Source organism: Myotis myotis, unplaced genomic scaffold (assembly GCF_014108235.1).
Source record: "Myotis myotis isolate mMyoMyo1 unplaced genomic scaffold, mMyoMyo1.p scaffold_m19_p_18, whole genome shotgun sequence".
NCBI lineage: Eukaryota > Metazoa > Chordata > Mammalia > Chiroptera > Vespertilionidae > Myotis > Myotis myotis.
Genome location: NW_023416322.1, coordinates 36,213,581 through 36,230,339, shown reverse-complemented (window position 1 = coordinate 36,230,339; position 16,759 = coordinate 36,213,581). Strand labels below are relative to the sequence as shown.

The following is a 16,759-nucleotide window of genomic DNA, read 5'->3' as shown; positions in this document are numbered from 1 at the left end:
TACCATGAAAATGAATTATCCAAAATCACTATTGGCTGGCCTTGAGGATATGTTTGTTCTCTGTTTTAGATAAATCAACAGGATGAGAACAAAATCTACTAATGTAGTAATTTCTGATGACAATATTCAAGAGAAATTTATCATATCACACATATACACATTTGTCTGAAAAGATCAATATGGAACCAACAGTCCATTTCTGGATTAGCATTCACAGGTAAAGTCTGTCCTTGATTTTGGTCTTTAGCTGGGATTATGTGTACCTCTAGGAGTACATGAGGACCAAAGTGCAAGAACCAAAACAAGATGCATGGTTTTAAGAGAACCAGTTTCTAAAGCCTTAACTTTATATGATTCTTTCCTATAACTAATCTACCTGAAGAATGTTCCTCTGATTGGTCTACGCATCATGCAGGTTTTCCATTCCTACCCAACATCCGCTTTCTCACTCCCCAAAAGATATATTCCTTTCTCCTACTTTGTAAAAGTAAGTCTTACTTCTCACCTATCCTGAATCGTCCCAAGGTGCATTGCTCTACAGTATAAAAATCTTCAGGTGCCAAAGGGACAATTTAAAGTTCAGGTTTGGGAGTAGCCATTTTTAATCAAGGAACCTATAATAGGGTTTCCACCTTTAACTTATTTTTTTAACAGTGAAGCTCATCATTATTCTGGCCCTTGGATACACTGAATTCAAGTATATAGTAGAGTAGGGAGGGAGTGATAATGTTTACCAGTTCCATTTATCAGCATCCCACTCCCCTTACTATCAAAGAATGCATTCTCCTACAGGAAGGTCCCCTCACAATAAGGCCAAGAGGGCATTAGTAAGAAATAATAAAGGCAGTGGAATCTTATTTTGGCCAAGATAAGGTCTAGGCAAAGCTACAAGACTCTGAGACTCTATCTTTCTATCTTATAATCTGAATTCAGAAGAGAGTGGCTATCATGGGATGCATGTTAATATGTTTATCTGAATTGACAAATGAAGTCAGACTTTGTCAGAAAATAAGTCTGATTTGGTTAGTAGGATTGACAATGAAAACTCAGCCAGCCAATTAGGTTATATGGAGGGCATTTTCCAAAGTTAAAAGAGCCAAATACGGAGCTCCAAGGATTTGACAAAAATATAATTAAAGGACACAATACCATTTAGAGCCTTATGGTCAAAGAAAATTAATTTTTTTATTTATACTAAAAATTTATTGTGGAAAACTCATATATGTGATAAAAGACTCTCAAACACAAAATAATCATATTAAAATCATATAAAGCTTGGGATGGATATAAATTCCAGAACAAAAAGGACATATAAAATCTACTACTGTTAAAGGGTATTTCTTCATGTATTTTTCAACAGATAATGGTATGTATCAAGTCATTACATTCTTGAATTACATTCAAATATAGGGTATTCTAGTTTTGTTTTCAAATTTTTATATTTATAATACGTCAAAAACCATATTCTTTGCAATTACTTAACCTTATGATATCAACTTAAAAATATGTGAAGGGAGCCCTGGCCAGGTGGCCCAGTTCATTGAAGCATCATCCCATACAACTAAAGGTTTTAGGTTTCCAGTCAGGGCACATACCTAGGTTTCAGGTTGGATCCCATGCCCTACAGGAGATAACCGATTGACCTGGATGTTTCTTTCTCTGTCTGTCTCTGTCTTATTCTTCCTCTCTCTAAAAACACCCTTTGGTGGATTTTTCTTTTTTTAAGTGAAAAGGGATACATCGTTTTTCAAAATTCTCTTAGGAGGTATGTAAACAAAAATTTTTTTTGGACGACAGCTTTAGTGGACATCCATGGTTGCTACACTTTTGCCATTAATGTAAACATTAAGCATATAAACATAAAGCAATTGCTTTTTCAACTATTTACAATTAAACCCTTTAATGTAAGAATACCGAATATCCTAGGGTTTCCTGCTACCACTCATCCTTAGTATATTTAATCCAGCAAAGAGATATCACAATGAACTCACTTGAATGCTGGAAAATTGGCTATTTTTCAGACCCTACTTATTGGTGATCTTTTTCTGCCTGTCGATGTGATGAGTAATAGTGGCAATGTGGCAGTAGTTTAGTGGTTAAGAGCCAGACTTGAATTTGAAACCTAGCTTTATCATTTAACTAGAGGCCCGATACACAAAATTCATGCAAGAGTAGGCCTTCGTTTCCCCAGCTGCCGGCACTGGCTTCCCTCCGGCACCCAGGCCTTGGGCTTCCATGGCAGCCTCAGCTTCCTCCGGAAGGACGTCCAGTCTAATTAGCATATTATGCTTTTATTATTATAGACTAGAGGCCCGGTGCACAAAAATTTGTGCACTCAGGGGGGAGGGGGAGTCCCTCAGCCTGGCCTGTGCCCTCTCGCAGTCTGGGACCCCTCAGGGGATGACCACGTGCTGGCTTAGGCCCGCTCCCCGGGGGATTGGGCCTAAACTGGCAATCAGACATCCCTCTGGCAGCCGGGCAGCCCTCAGGGGATGTCCACTTGCCAGTGGGGAGCAGGCCTAAACTGCAGTTGGACATCCTTAGCGCTACTGAGGAGGCAGGAGAGGCTCCCATCACCACAGCTGTACTGGCAGCCATCAGCCTGGCTTGTGGCTGAGCAGAGCTCCTCCCATGTGAGTGCCCTGACCACCAGAGGGCAGCTCCTGCATTGAGCATCTGCCCTCTGGTGGTCAGTGTGTGTCATAGTGACCAGTCATTCCCAGTCCTTCTGCTGTTAGGGTCAGTTTTCATATTACCCTTTTACTATATAGGATAGAGGCCTGGTGCACATGTGCGGGCCGGCTGGTTTGCCCTGAAGGGTGTCCCAGATCAGGGTGGGGGTCCTGCTTAGGTGCCTGGCCAGCCTGGATGAGGGGATGATGGCTGTTTGTAGCTGGTCACACACCCTTCAGGATGGGGGTACCCAATGGGGTGCCTGGCCAGTCTGGGTGAGGGGCTGAGGGCCGTTTTCAGGCTGGCAGGTGACTGAAGCTCCCAACCTCTCCTTTTTTTCTTTTCTTTTCTTTTTTTATTCTGGGATTTATTTACCTTCTATGCCTGTCACTGGAACTGAGAGCCGGCTTTAGCTCTGAGGCTCGGCTCCAGCTCTGAGACCTCGGCTGCTGAAAGCAGGTATCTGGGTTTGTTTGGCTTCTATAATTGAAACACTGTTGCACCTCCAGCTCTGAGGCCCGGCTGGCTGAAAGCAGGTTTCTGGGGTTTATTTAGCTTCTATAATTGCAACATTGTTTCTTAGAGTGCAGCTCAGAGCCCAGCAGTGGCAGGCGGGGAACCTTGGCTTCCTCCATCACTGGAACAAGCAAGCCTCCTGTTCGCTTCAGCTGCCTGGCTGCCGGCCGCCATCTTGGTTGGCAGTTAATTTGCATATCGCCCTGATTAGCTGATGGGAAGCGTGTCAGAGGTACAGTTAATTACCATGTTTGTCTATTATTAGCTAGGATAGCTAGATGACTTAGGCATGTTACTTGATTCCCCTTTACCTCTGGTTCTTTTTTTTTAATTGATTTCAGAGAGTAAGGGAGAGGGGGAGAGAGATAGAAACATCAATGATGAGAGAGAATTATTGATTGGCTGACTCTTGCATGACCCCTACTGGGGATCAAGCCTGCAACCGGGCATGTGCCCTTGATTGGAATCGAACTCAAGACCCTTCAGTCCACAGGCCAACACTCTATCCACTGAGCCAAACCAGCTAGGGCTACCACTGGTTCTTTATTTTTAAAATAAGGCTGATAATAGTACCTACCTCATAAGATGATTAGTACATTTATATAAATTTCTTAGAACAATGCTTGGTGCATAATAAGTGCTTTACCAGTGTTAACTATTATTAGTGAAATTGCTGAAGACATCTGTGACACCAACACCACTCATTTATTCATACTTTCATCAGATAATAAATATTAATACAGTATGCCAGGCACTGTGCCAGACGATAGGAATTCAAAGATGATGGAATACAGTACCTGCTTTCCAAAGTTTCATACCCTATTAGGGAGGACAAACATTAAAGCAACACAAGAACATTAAGAAATAATTGTTTGTGGTTGAAAATTGTTTCATTGAGGTTTGAACTAAGCACTGTAGAACTGCAGAGAAGAAAGAAGATCCCAGAGAAGACTTTCTAGAGAATGTGACTTTTAATTTGGAGCCTGAAGGATAGAAAGAAGCAGAAGGATAGATAAGGAGGAAAAGGGCATTCAAATTAGAAAGCTAGCCATACATTTAAGAGTCTCAGTATTTTTTCTATAGAGAAGAGCTTAGAGAGAATTAAACAGACATTTCTATGATCTTCCACCACTTTAAATGCATCTCTAACTTATAACTGGAATAAAATTATGTCCCATTTTTCTCTACATGCCATGCCCTAATGTTTACACTTTGTCTTACTCTTTTCTCCTATGTATAATTGCAGGTGTTAATTTTCCAGACCAAACTCGGTACATTTTTCTCTGCATAAGCAGTTGCTGCATTTTATCTGAAAGATTTTTTAAAGTAATAATAGAAGCAATATTTTAATAAAATAAATTCTTTATAAGAAGGAAAAGTAGTGTAACAGCTTAGTTTACAATCATAATTAGTTTCAATTTAATCTGGCTTTCTTTTCAATAATGCAAACAACTCCAAGCCAAATAACTTTGTATATTATAATAAATAACTATAAAGAGCTTTAAAAATAACCTTCATGACCACTGCTTATCCCATGAACAGAGATGACACATACCTGTGTCTGAAGGACGTAAAAAGTCTGTGTCACAGGTGAAAAAGGTCTGATGGTCCTGAGCTGACAAATTCATGTCATAGTATGTAAGTGGCTCTTTACCAGTCACCCAAGTGAGTCTTCACCAAAACAAAAGAAAATATGTAAATCAAACATGAGAGAGTATTGATTTGCTATAACAGACACTATTTAAAATTCAAACATATGCTGCTAAAAATTCCATTTCAGGATGCTTTAAAAGCTTATTATAATGAATAAAAGAGATAACCTATAAAAACTACTTAGAGTATAACAGAACATAAAAAATGAAAAGGGAAAGGCTAGATTATTCAACAAACACTTTCAAAATTGGATTTGAAGGGATAAGACAATTTGCCTCAGATATATACCTTTTTAAGTATACTTCAGTACATTTTCAGTGAGTTAGAATGATTAAAAGTAAAAGTACAAAGAAAGAAGAAAACACAGGTTGATTTTTACCAGATATCAAGATGGTAAAGGGCTTTCAAAGCATAAAAGCAAAGAGGAACTTTTCTCAGATGTTACTAAACTAGAAATTTAAACTTTCATATTCCTCTGAGACTCACAATAGCACGTTAACAGATTGGCTAATAAATACATTTTAAAATGTGCAATCTCATTAGACATTAACAAACAGCAAATTAAAAGAAATAATTTTTACTTTCACCTATTAAATTGGCAAATATGTATATATTGTTAAGTAGAATATGGACTCACACATACTGCTGGTATCATGTAAATTGGCATTTATATTTCTGGTTCTAGAAATCAATTAGGCAATATCTATCAAGAATCTTAAAAATATTTACACCTACCTAGGGGATGGGTATACTAGTATATTATATTATACCATCCTCTCTACTTTTGTTTATTTTTCAAATTTTCCATAATCAAAATAAGATTAAAGGGAAGGGGAAAAAACTGTTCACACCCCTTGATTCAGTAATCCCAGTGCTACAAATCAACTCTAAGGAAATAATCATATATGTGGTTAAATATTTATATAGAGAGATATCCCTCTAGTGTAAATGTTAACAGTGAAATCTATGACCCAGATAGGCAAGCAGTAGAGAAGGTATGGTAAATACAAGTACTAAAAATCATGTTTTTGAAGAAATTCTGTGGGAATTTCACACATTGTGATGTTGAAGTTTTGATTCTATACATGCATAAAGAAGAGAGACTGGATGGAAATACTAATAGTAATTATTACTTAGTGGTAAAAAGAGGTGATCTTTACTTTCTTTTTCATACATCTCTTTATTTTCTTCCCAATTCCTACAATGAATATATGTACATTTTATAATCTGAAGAAAAAGCACTTTAAAAGCACATTGTAAATATTACTTATATAAGTACTGAAGATGTTGTTATTTAATAGTATGAGTTGCCTTGTTATTTAACGTTTTTAGCTATTCTGCAAGAAATTATCATAAAGAGAAAAAGGAAAAGAAAATTCTTATTCACTTAACAGTTTTGCTATCCATTCTAAAACCATAAAAAATTATTTATTAACAATCTACATTATTCCCAAAATGATTTAAAGCAGTTAAAAATATTGCCGAAACCGGTTTGGCTCAGTGGATAGAGCGTCGGCCTGTGGACTGAAGGGTCCAGGGTTCGGTTCCGGTCAGGGGCATGTGCCTTGGTTGCGGGCATATCCCCAGTGGGAGATGTGCAGGAGGCAGCTGATCGATGTTTCTCTCTCATCGATGTTTCTAACTCTCTGTCTCTCTCTCTCTTCCTCTCTGTAAAAAATCAATAAAATATATTTTAAAAAAAAATATATATATATATAATGTATAATATACTATATAATAAAAGCCTAATATGCTAAGTGTCCGGTCATCTGGTTGGCCATTCAACCAATTAAAGCGTAATATGCTAAGGCCGCTCAACCGCTATGACATGGATTGACCACCAGGGGGCAGACGCTCCAACCAGTAGGTTAGCTTGCTGCTGGGGTCCAGCTGATCAGGACTGAGCAAGACAGGCCGGAAAGTCCTGGAGACCTCCCGCAGTCCCTCCCCAGCCCTAATCATGCACCGGTGGGGTCCCTTGGCCTGGCCTACACCCTCTCACAATCCAGGACCCCTCAGGGGATGTTGGAGAGCCGGTTTTGGCCCAATCCCGCAGGACAGGTCAAGGGACCCCACTGGTGCATGAATTCGTGCACCGGGCCTCTAGTCCAGTGATGGCGAACCTTTTGAACTCGGCGTGCCAGCATTTTGAAAAACCCTAACTTAACTCTTGTGCCATGTCACATAGAGAAATTTTTTGATATTTGCAACCATAGTAAAACAAAGACTTATATTTTTGATATTTATTTTATATATTTAAATGCCATTTAACAAAGAAAAATCAACCAAAAAAATGAGTTCGCGTGTCACCTCTGACACGCGTGTCATAGGTTCACCATCGCTGCTCTAGTTAATAACATAAACCAGAAGTAAATTAAAAACACTAAGTAAAGTAAAAACTAGGATTGGGCCATAAAATGGAATCTGGAATGAGGCTAACACGAAATATATACACTTGCTAAGGGTTAGCTACAATATGACCACACAATTATTATCATTGCAATTTAGACTATTACATTAAGATAAACTACTCATTCAAAGAAGCATACGTGTTCTTGATACTAAGATAAGAAACTTCTCTTTAAAACCTTCATGAAGTAGACACTGTAAAATATATCAAAGAATAGCCTATGCCGAAACCGGTTTGGCTCAGTGGATAGAGCGTCGGCCTGCGGACTGAAAGGTCCCAGGTTCGATTCCGGTCAAGGGCATGTACCTGGGTTGCAGGCACATCCCCAGTAGGAGATGTGCAGGAGGCGGCTGATCGATATTTCTCTCCCATCAATGTTTCTAACTCTCTATCTCTCTCCCTTCCTCTCTGTAAAAAATCAATAAAATATTTTTTTTAAAAAAGAATAGCCTAAAACCTTTTTTAATAAACACAGTGAGAAGTTCAAGGATCTGTCTCTTGCAGAATCCCTTAATACAGGCTAGTGGCATCTCTCATAAAAGCCTAGTTTTCACTTCCCAGGACTGACTGTCCTACACTATCAAGTCCTTAAGCACAGAGATTATTACTTAATCATTTAGTATCCCCATCATTTTACACAGGGCCCATACATAACAGACACATAATGTTTCTTATTCAATGAATTAAATAACATGCCCAGTCTATCTCCAGGTAAAACATAGCCCTTCTCAAAATAAAAGTAAACTGCCCTAACCGGTTTGGCTCAGTGGATAGAGCGTCGGCCTACAGACTGAAGGGTCCCAGGTTCGATTCCGGTCAAGGGCATGTACCTTAGTTGCAGGCACATCCCCAGTAGGGAGTGTGCAGGAGGCAGCTGATGGATGTTTCTCTCTCATGGATGCTTCTAACTCTCTATCCCTCTCCCTTCCTCTCTGTAAAAAGTCAATAAAGTATATTTTTTAAAAATAAATAAATAAATAAAACTATCTTTGATCATAAGTTTCAAAAAATGTTTTCTCATTTAGTGTATAAACCAGGAGAGAAATGGATACAGTAGAGCACATAGAAAATGGCAATATAAAATACAATATGAAAGTACTACACCCTGGACTGTGGCACAAATGAAATTCATATTCACATTCAGATTGATATTTTCTAGTGACTGCTCAAATAAATTTTGAAATCGAGTACATATGCACAGGAATATACTGACATTTGTAATTTTTTCTTAATCTTACAAATTCTTTGAAAATGCTGTCTGCCATAAACCGGGGTCAAATGTATACTTATTATGCATTATGAACACTATTATAATAAGTACTATCAAGATGCTGCCAACTAAACTGCTAATCATTTTATCTTATTAGTATATATCAGTATCTCCAACTAAAAGGGCTATGATATAGTTATAAAAACAAGTGTTTCCATAATACTTTTACTCTAAAACCAATGCTGTAATTATACTAAAAGCAAAATGTATTACCTCCTATATTCTGCTCCTCTGAAAAGGTTTAGAGGGTTTCTCCATACCTTGCATTCTAAAAAACAAAGGAGAAAAGGGAGGAAGCGAGACAATTTAATCAAATGCTGTTAAACCTTAATTCACCAACATTTATTGTATAGTCACTGTATACTAAGTACAGTGCTAGCCACTGATAGCACAAAGATAAGTAAGGCATGGATCACCCTACTGTCACGGAGCATAAAATTAAATCTAGTTATTCCCTTATTTCTGTCTTCACAGCATTTGGTTCATAATTCAATTATAGCACTTACCATATTATAATGTGATTATCTGTTTGGTTTTAAGTTTCTCCCTTTTATTTCCTTTAAATGTTTTATCGATTTTAGAGAGAGGAAGGGAGAGGGAAAGAAACATAGATGTGAGAGAAACATCGATCTGCTGCCTCCAGCATGCCCCCTACTGGGGATGGAGCCAGCCACACAGGAATGTGCCTTGACCAGGAATCGAACTAGGAATTGAACTGCCGACCTCTCGGTACATAGGGAGGATGCTCAGCCAACTGAGCCACACCGGCCAGGGCCCTTTTATTTTTGTAATTGATTTTTGTTTGAGAGAGTGAGAGAGAGGAAGGGAGAAAGAGAGAGAAACATTAATTTGCTATTCAACTTATTTATGCATTTATTGGTTGACTCTTGTATGTGCCCTGACTGTGGGGATTGAACTCACAACCCTGATGTATGGGGATGACATTCTAACCAACTGAGCTACCCAGCCATTATTTGCCTTTTTAATTGTGTTGACTTGAACTCAACCCTGAGAGTGAGGACTTAAATTTTGTGCCCAGGCACCTGACATACTTCACCCTAGTCCCCATACTGCAAAATTGAGCTGATGGTACAAAATCAATGGTGGGTAAAACTGCTAGTACTTTAGCCCGAGTCAAGGCAGTGACACCAAATCATACTGGTCGTCATTGGATTCGTTACTGGCTAGCCCAGTAAAACAAGTCAATACCAAGTATGAGGATTGTCCTCCTGGCCTAATCTCCTTCCTGCTGATTGGACTGTGGATATGATAGGTGGAGCCAGAGTGGCTGTCTTAGACCACAAGGCAAAACTGCATTTGGAGACGGCAGGCTAACAAAATAGGAGTCTGAGTCTCTGATGATTCTCACTCTCTAGATCAATATATACATGGATAGGCAAACTTCTCTCTATTGTTGTGAGTTTCTATCTCCCACAGCTAAACACAATCTTAACTATACAGCTCTAAAGACTAACTATATAGCTCTGAAAACATTAGATAAGTAATCACCTGACACATTCTGTCTGCTGTTTTCACTTTCTCTGCTGTTGGAAAGAGAAGCTGGCTCTGACATGCTTCTTTCTGTTCCTCCCATCAATGGTCGCAAATGGTTTACCGACACTTGCTCAATAAAAGATGTACCATGTTTATGGAAGTACCACCATTCAAATATCTATGACAAACAGAAAACATCTTTCATTTAATACAGAACTAATGAGCAGATATGAGCTCAAATTAAAACATTATCTCAAGATGTTCCTTTAATTCAGCATTTTAAATGTACTCTCCTTCCAAAAAAATAAGCCAAATATAAGATTACCCAATAACATATGCGAGCAAAAGTGAAATACTTCTTTCATAGCTTTGTCATGAAATTTAGACAAGCTTAGGCAAAATGAAAAGAAATACATCTGTAAATAAACCATTAAAAACAATAAAAAGGTTTAATCTATAGATTATGTTAAATTACATTGTCATTTTATTCTATCTGTAGCATAATTGAAAAAAAATAAGTTTGAAACAACTAGCATGATGGATTAGACTAGGCTTAGAATGCCCCCATTTGACTCCCAATTTTGCTATCTATTTATTAGCTTTGTGCCTTGGGCAAGTGACTTAACTGCTAACCTCTCAGAACATCAATGTCCTATCTACTAAATATGGTTAATAAGAATTATAAGTATCCCTTGAGAAATAAAGTACTATTCCAGTATTTGACAGTATTATCAATGTAGGTTAAGGATCAGGTTGATTCCAATTTTGGACCATTTAAAAAATAGAATATTCACTTCTTTATGTTTCCATGGTTTATCACTATTACAAAAAGAGGAACCAAAAGAAGCTCTTTGTGCTGAATTAGCAGAAAGTTTCACATTTGAACACTCCAACTTTCTCAATTCCCTTTGCCTGACTCTTTTGGGTTACAGCTTAAATGACACATCATTGGGGAACTTTTCCTGATTCACAAACAGAAAGCTGTACTCCCATTGGATCTTGTTATTATCCTTTGATAGTAATCGTTTCACTTGTAATAATTAAACAACTGATTTTGTTGCTATCTTTCAAGCACCCAAAGAACACGACCCCTTTAGGAAGGAGTAACACAATCAGCACAGCTAGCTTCCTCATTTCCTTCCTTATTGAAGAATCGCTATTTCAGTGAGGCCTTCCCCAACTTCCCTGTATAAAATGTCAGCCTTCTCCTCTGACACTTCATATGCCTTTTTCTGCTTCATTTTCTCTTTAGCACTTACCACTAATAGTAAGAACATACTATTTGTTTAACTTATTTATCTTTTATTATATATTGCTCTAATATAATAAGTTCCACAAGGATTTTTTCGCGTTTTGTTCATTGCTACAAGCTCAGAAACACTGTGTGAGTGTAGGTACTAAATTTAAAAAATGTCAAATGAATCAATGTCCATAATCACCTGTAGACCACATTTCGTGAGGACAGAAGCTGTGTTTATCTGCTTACCATGGTATCCCCAACATCTAAAAGAGTGCCTAACAAATATTTATAAATATTTGTCAAATGAATCATCAATCAATCAGGGACTTTATAGATTAAAACTGTTCAAATGACTAGTAACTAGTTTCTGACTGTAAAATAACTTTAATACCTTCCTTCTCTTGCTTGTGGACCACCTTCCCTTACAAAGTCAACTGATAGCATATTCTCTACCCTGTAGCAGACAAATGTGCTGGTATTACTTTACTTAAAGAATTAACAAACATATCCACACTACTTAAGAGACTACAATCTCTTTAAAAACTATTTTGCTATGATCTGTGAGACAGAGAGAGAGGTATCAGTTCTTAAACCTTTAAGAATGTTATTTTTTGCTTCAGTAAACAACAGAACAAACATGTTAAAAAGATGCCAAAAGTATGATGTCATTTTGTACACTGAAGCCCAATTACTCCATGGACCAAATGCTGTAACATTTATAGGACAGTGCTAGAAAATCAAGGGGCAGAATTTTTTCTATCATGCCACTAACGTCTTATGCTCGGTGTAGAATGGCTTTTCCTGCTTTCTTTTACTGAGTTAGCAGGCAGTTAATCACCACCAAATATAGCCCCAGATTGGCTTCTTTTACTGAGAAATGGGATGAAACTTCTTTAAAACAACCAAAAGAAATCACAAAGCAGAAGTTATTCATGTGACAGAAAAGACAAGATTTATATTACATCAGTCAGGGACATTAATCATAAAGGCAACAATGACAAAATGTGTCCTTCACTATATGAAGTGTTGGCAGTTTTTTAATTAGTTAATATGTTAGTTGTTTTTATTTACCTTTTGAATCAACTTTTTAACACAAATGAGCAAAATAATTGCTAATACTTACCAAGCATTGTGCCAAGTTCTTTACATGCATTAATTTTCACAACAACTGATTTCAGAAAGAACATCTATTCCCGCTTTAAATAACTAGCTCTGGTTCACACCATCCATACTTGGTAGAGCTAGGATTCTTACTCAGGTTTACCTGACTTCAGAGGTTCTAACCATTACACAGGCTACCTCCGGAACATACCACAGTGTATGTATATATGTAAGTGTGTGTGTATATACACACAAGTTTGGTAAGTCCAGGTGGTGAAAGAAATTATAAACATAACCTTTGCTAATGAAAACTCATCAATTTTGCAAGAGTGATGACAAAATTTAACCTTTACAATGTTTCCTAATTTTAAAACTTTGGTTTAGCCCTAGCCAGTTTGGCTCAGTGGATAGAACATCAGTCTGCGGACTGAACAGTTCCTGGTTCAATTACAAAAGGCTTTGTACCTCAGTTGCAAGCCCGATCCCCAGCCCTTGTTGGGATATGCAGGAGGCAACCAATCGCTGTGTCTCTCTCACAGTGATGTTTCTCTGTCTCTCCCCCTTCCCTCCACTATCTCTAAAAATCAATGAGTAATATCCTCAGGTGAGGAGTAACAAAACAAAACTTTGGTTTAAAAAGATCGTATGTATCCCTGCTGGGTAGCTCAATTGGTTAGAGCATATGCCAAGTTGCGGTTCAATCCTTAGTCAGGGCACATGCAAGAATCAACCAGTGAATGCATAAATAAGTGGAACAACAAATCGATGTTTCTTTCTCTTTTCCTCTCTCTAAAAATCAATCAATAAATAAAATTTAAAAGATAATATATAACATATATATAAATTTCCCCTTATAAATCAGGAGATTAAGACTCAGAATCTAGCCCTAACCGGTTTGGCTCAGTGGAAAGAGCATTGACCTGTAGACTGAAAGGTTCCAGGTTCAATTCCAGTCAAGGGCATGTACCTTGGTTGCGGGCACAATCACAGTAGGAGGTGTGCAGGAGACAGCTGATCGATGTTTCTCTCTCATCAATATTTCTAACTCTCTATCCCCCCCCCACTTCCTCTCTGTAAAAAATCAGTAAGATTATTTTTTTTAAAAAGGCTCAGAATTTATGTGATTTGCCCAGTTATAAGCCAGTAAGTGGCAGAGTCAAGACTTAAAACCACATCTTCTAGTTCTAAAACCAAAGCTTTTTCTATTACATCAGCTGTTTAAAGATCATTTATTTTCTTTATTTTGACTCATACTGTATTGACTAAATGTGCTTAATTATGAATGGACTTTATAAATCAATACATTTTAAGGCTTACTGGCATATTAACCCATAGTTTTCATCCTGAATTCCTCAACAACTTTTTTTAAGTCAAGAGAAAAATCCCTTTCTTGTCTGGCATTTCACTTTAACAAAATGGTCAAGTGTTAGTCCTTATAAAAAAAAGACAAAACCAAAACACTCCAATACAAATGCTGTTATTTCTACTATAGCTGGAGAGCACCACCTAGAGATGAGAAAAAAGTACAGAAAAACTCCTTGGCCATGCACACCATAATACTTCCTAAGATTTGTATGTGTAGCAATGCTTTTCCAAAGTTTCTTCCATTACTAGGGATGGTAACAAAAAGTATAAACTTAAAAAAAAATTTGAATTAAAAATGCAAGCTGGATGAAATAAGACAAGAAAAAGCTGAATTAAAGTTAAATTGACTTCTTTATTGTAGGACTTCTCAGAATAACAACAGCCCAAATTCATTAAATGTTCAATCTGTATGAGCTACCAGTTTGTTACTAACTTTTACACACCTTACCTCATTTAGTCATCATAATCCTATGAAGTAGATACTGTTATTAACCCCCCCCCACATTTACACTCAGAAAACCGGGGGATAGAAAAGTTAATTAACGTGCCCTAAGTCACACCACCAAAGTGAAGGTTAACCTGACTCAAATCCTGCTCTTAAACACTCCAGAGAAGATAACTGGCAGCCTATAGGCTGAATTCAAGACACAGATAAATTTTTAGTTTGTCCAATGCTGCCAACATTAACATATTGTGAGATTTTATATGAAAACTTGTGTATCCAGATTCTCTTGGGATCATTTGGAAAATCTGGTAATAATGGTCCACAAGTCTACATGGCAACAATCAGCTTTAGCCCTTCTTAGAAGTAGCATGCATTGTCCAGTCTACCCAGCCCTCAAAGTAAGAATTCAGTTTTGACACTGTGCCCATTTCACTCATTTTTATTACCAAGATGGGCCCTGTAAGCATTTAAATGCAATTCACCTCTCAAGTCCCTACATAATGTAAGTCTTTTATACACAACTGCATACTGTCAATCTCTAAAAGTGGAGAGGAGATGCAGTGGCTTTTTCAAGATACTGAACACATTTTGAGGATGCTGATCTGCACGTATTTATAATTATTGTAACTGTATAAAGAGTTGTGATCTTTAGATAAATACAAAAGTATGAAGGAAATGGAAACTACTTACAAATATTAGTCCTGATATCAAAGAACATGTCCCTGTAAGTGCCACATAGAATTTGGACGTCAGTGAATTTAAAAATACTGTCACTGCCAAAAGGAAAAAAAAAAATCAAAGTTTAAAAAAAAATGCAAATTCAAAGTACTCAAGTTACAAATATGCAGGTGTCTTTATAAGTGGGGGAACAAAAGTGGATTAATATCTAGTATGACATTCATTTGAGAAAGTTGTAATTTTTTAAAAGCTACTTTAACGTCCCATTGTATGCTACTCTCAAAAAAAAAAACACTTGCTTTTCGGTGGCCAGGAGCTCGGCTGGTGGCCAGGTAGCTGGGCCTGGTGGAGTAGCTGGGCCGGTGGAGTAGCTGGGCTGGGAAAACAGCCCAACGAGAGTAGCAACAAGCCGAGAGCTCCCTCCCTGCACCTGACTCGCTCAAAGTCTCAGCCAGGCTCTTCAAATAAACTGTCTCATAAATACTTTGGATTTTAGACCTAAAAATTGCAAAATACTTAACTAGTCTCATCTAAATGGTGCACCTGGTTAGCACGTAGGAAAATAAATGACACACTTTCCCTGAGTGGAATAACCACCAGTAGGCACTTCATTAACCGGTTACAGAGACCACCGCATTGGCTCCACCAAAGCGGGTAGGAAGGCCCAGTTATTTAGCTTGTTTTTGTGTTCGCTGTATCTGAATGTACATAATAACTATGTTCTAAAAAAAAAAAAAAAACAAAACAAAACTATTTCGGAGCATTATCCCAGCATTCCGTGCCATCTCATGGGACAGAAAGGGGGGCATTTAAGCTGCAGTCGCGACCTAACAGAGCTGCTCCCATCCGTGCCGAGGCCGAGGCCGGGGCTGCAGGAACCTCCGCCCGGGCCACGTGGCGAGCCGTCCGCCGACGTGGCGAGGGCCCACCGCCGTGTGTGGCTCTCTCTCCCTTCACTACCTGCGTTTCTCTAGTTTGTTACCGAAGGTAAAGCCCTAACAACGAACAGACCCAAAAAAATCTCACGAAAACTGTGTGCTGACAGAACTACTTAAAACACGAGGGCGGTTGGCCAGGATCCGGGGCCCTCACACACTCGAGCAGAGGAGCGCTCGTCTTCGTGGGCTCGGCCGGGCACGGCCCGGGGAGCGGCGGGCGGGCGGCTCGCGGGCCCGATTTTCCCGGGACCCTACCAATGGCGGGGGTTGTGTGTCTAAGTCCTGCATCCCGGTCTGCGAGTGCCCCGTCGGTCCCGTCAGGTGGCGGCTCCGCCCCGGGGAGACGCGGCAGCAGGGAGGCGGACCTCGGGTCGGGGAGGAGCCGGTGGCCGCTGCCCGGCGTTGACAGGCGGCGGCGGAGCGGCGGCCCCAGAGAAAAGAAACCCACGGAGTCGCCGCGCGCCGCCGCCTCCTTCCCCGGAGCCCTCCAGGGACCACTGAACCTCTGCCCTTTGGCCTTTGACCCCCCAACACCGCCGGCACACACACCCCCGCCCCAACCCAACCCCCGGGGAAGTCTGGGCCTCTCACCCGCGGCCACATTCTCACACAGCCTCAGCGGGACCCTCAGAGCGTAAAGCAGCCCCAGCCCCACCACGAACCACAGCGAGGCCCACGTCCCCATCAGCCCGGCCCGCAGCCGCTCCCTCCAGCCCGGCGGCGGGCTCGGGCCGGGAGCGGGTGCCTGAGGAGAGGCCGCGGCCGCGGCGGCAACACCCGGCCCGTCGCCGTCCGCCATCTTGGCGCTCCCCGGGCGCCGGCGCTGGGAGGGAAGCCGGGCAGGAAGCCGGGCGCCGGGAATCCTGGGATAGTGGCGGGCCTGAGGCTGGCCGCTGGGAAGGCCGAGCGCCTCGGGGGTCCGGGACCGAGGTTTGGGAGGTGAAGGAGCGTCCCTGGGCGGGGGCTACCTGCTCCT

At 39.8% G+C, this 16,759-nt stretch overlaps 1 protein-coding gene across 9 annotated transcripts in view; it reads right to left on the bottom strand.

Moving 5' to 3' along the window:
• Window positions 1-16,604, bottom strand: part of ST7L (suppression of tumorigenicity 7 like) — a 112,990-nt gene extending 96,386 nt beyond the window's left edge. For 3 of the 9 annotated variants that reach the window (XM_036342992.1, XM_036342993.1, XM_036342991.1), the window contains exons 1-5: window positions 16,375-16,602; window positions 14,858-14,940; window positions 10,032-10,194; window positions 8,736-8,790; window positions 4,745-4,860 (exon numbers count right to left, since the gene is read on the bottom strand). In XM_036342992.1, the coding sequence (XP_036198885.1) occupies window positions 4,745-4,860; window positions 8,736-8,790; window positions 10,032-10,194; window positions 14,858-14,940; window positions 16,375-16,582 (625 nt within the window). In that variant the 5' untranslated portion in view covers window positions 16,583-16,602. Of the gene's footprint in view, window positions 1-4,744; window positions 4,861-8,735; window positions 8,791-10,031; window positions 10,195-14,857; window positions 14,941-16,038; window positions 16,060-16,374 lie in introns of those variants that run through there. The other 6 variants (XR_004973245.1, XM_036342990.1, XR_004973246.1 and 3 more) reach the window with 5 other exon arrangements.
• Window positions 16,605-16,759: the final 155 nt, after the last annotated feature.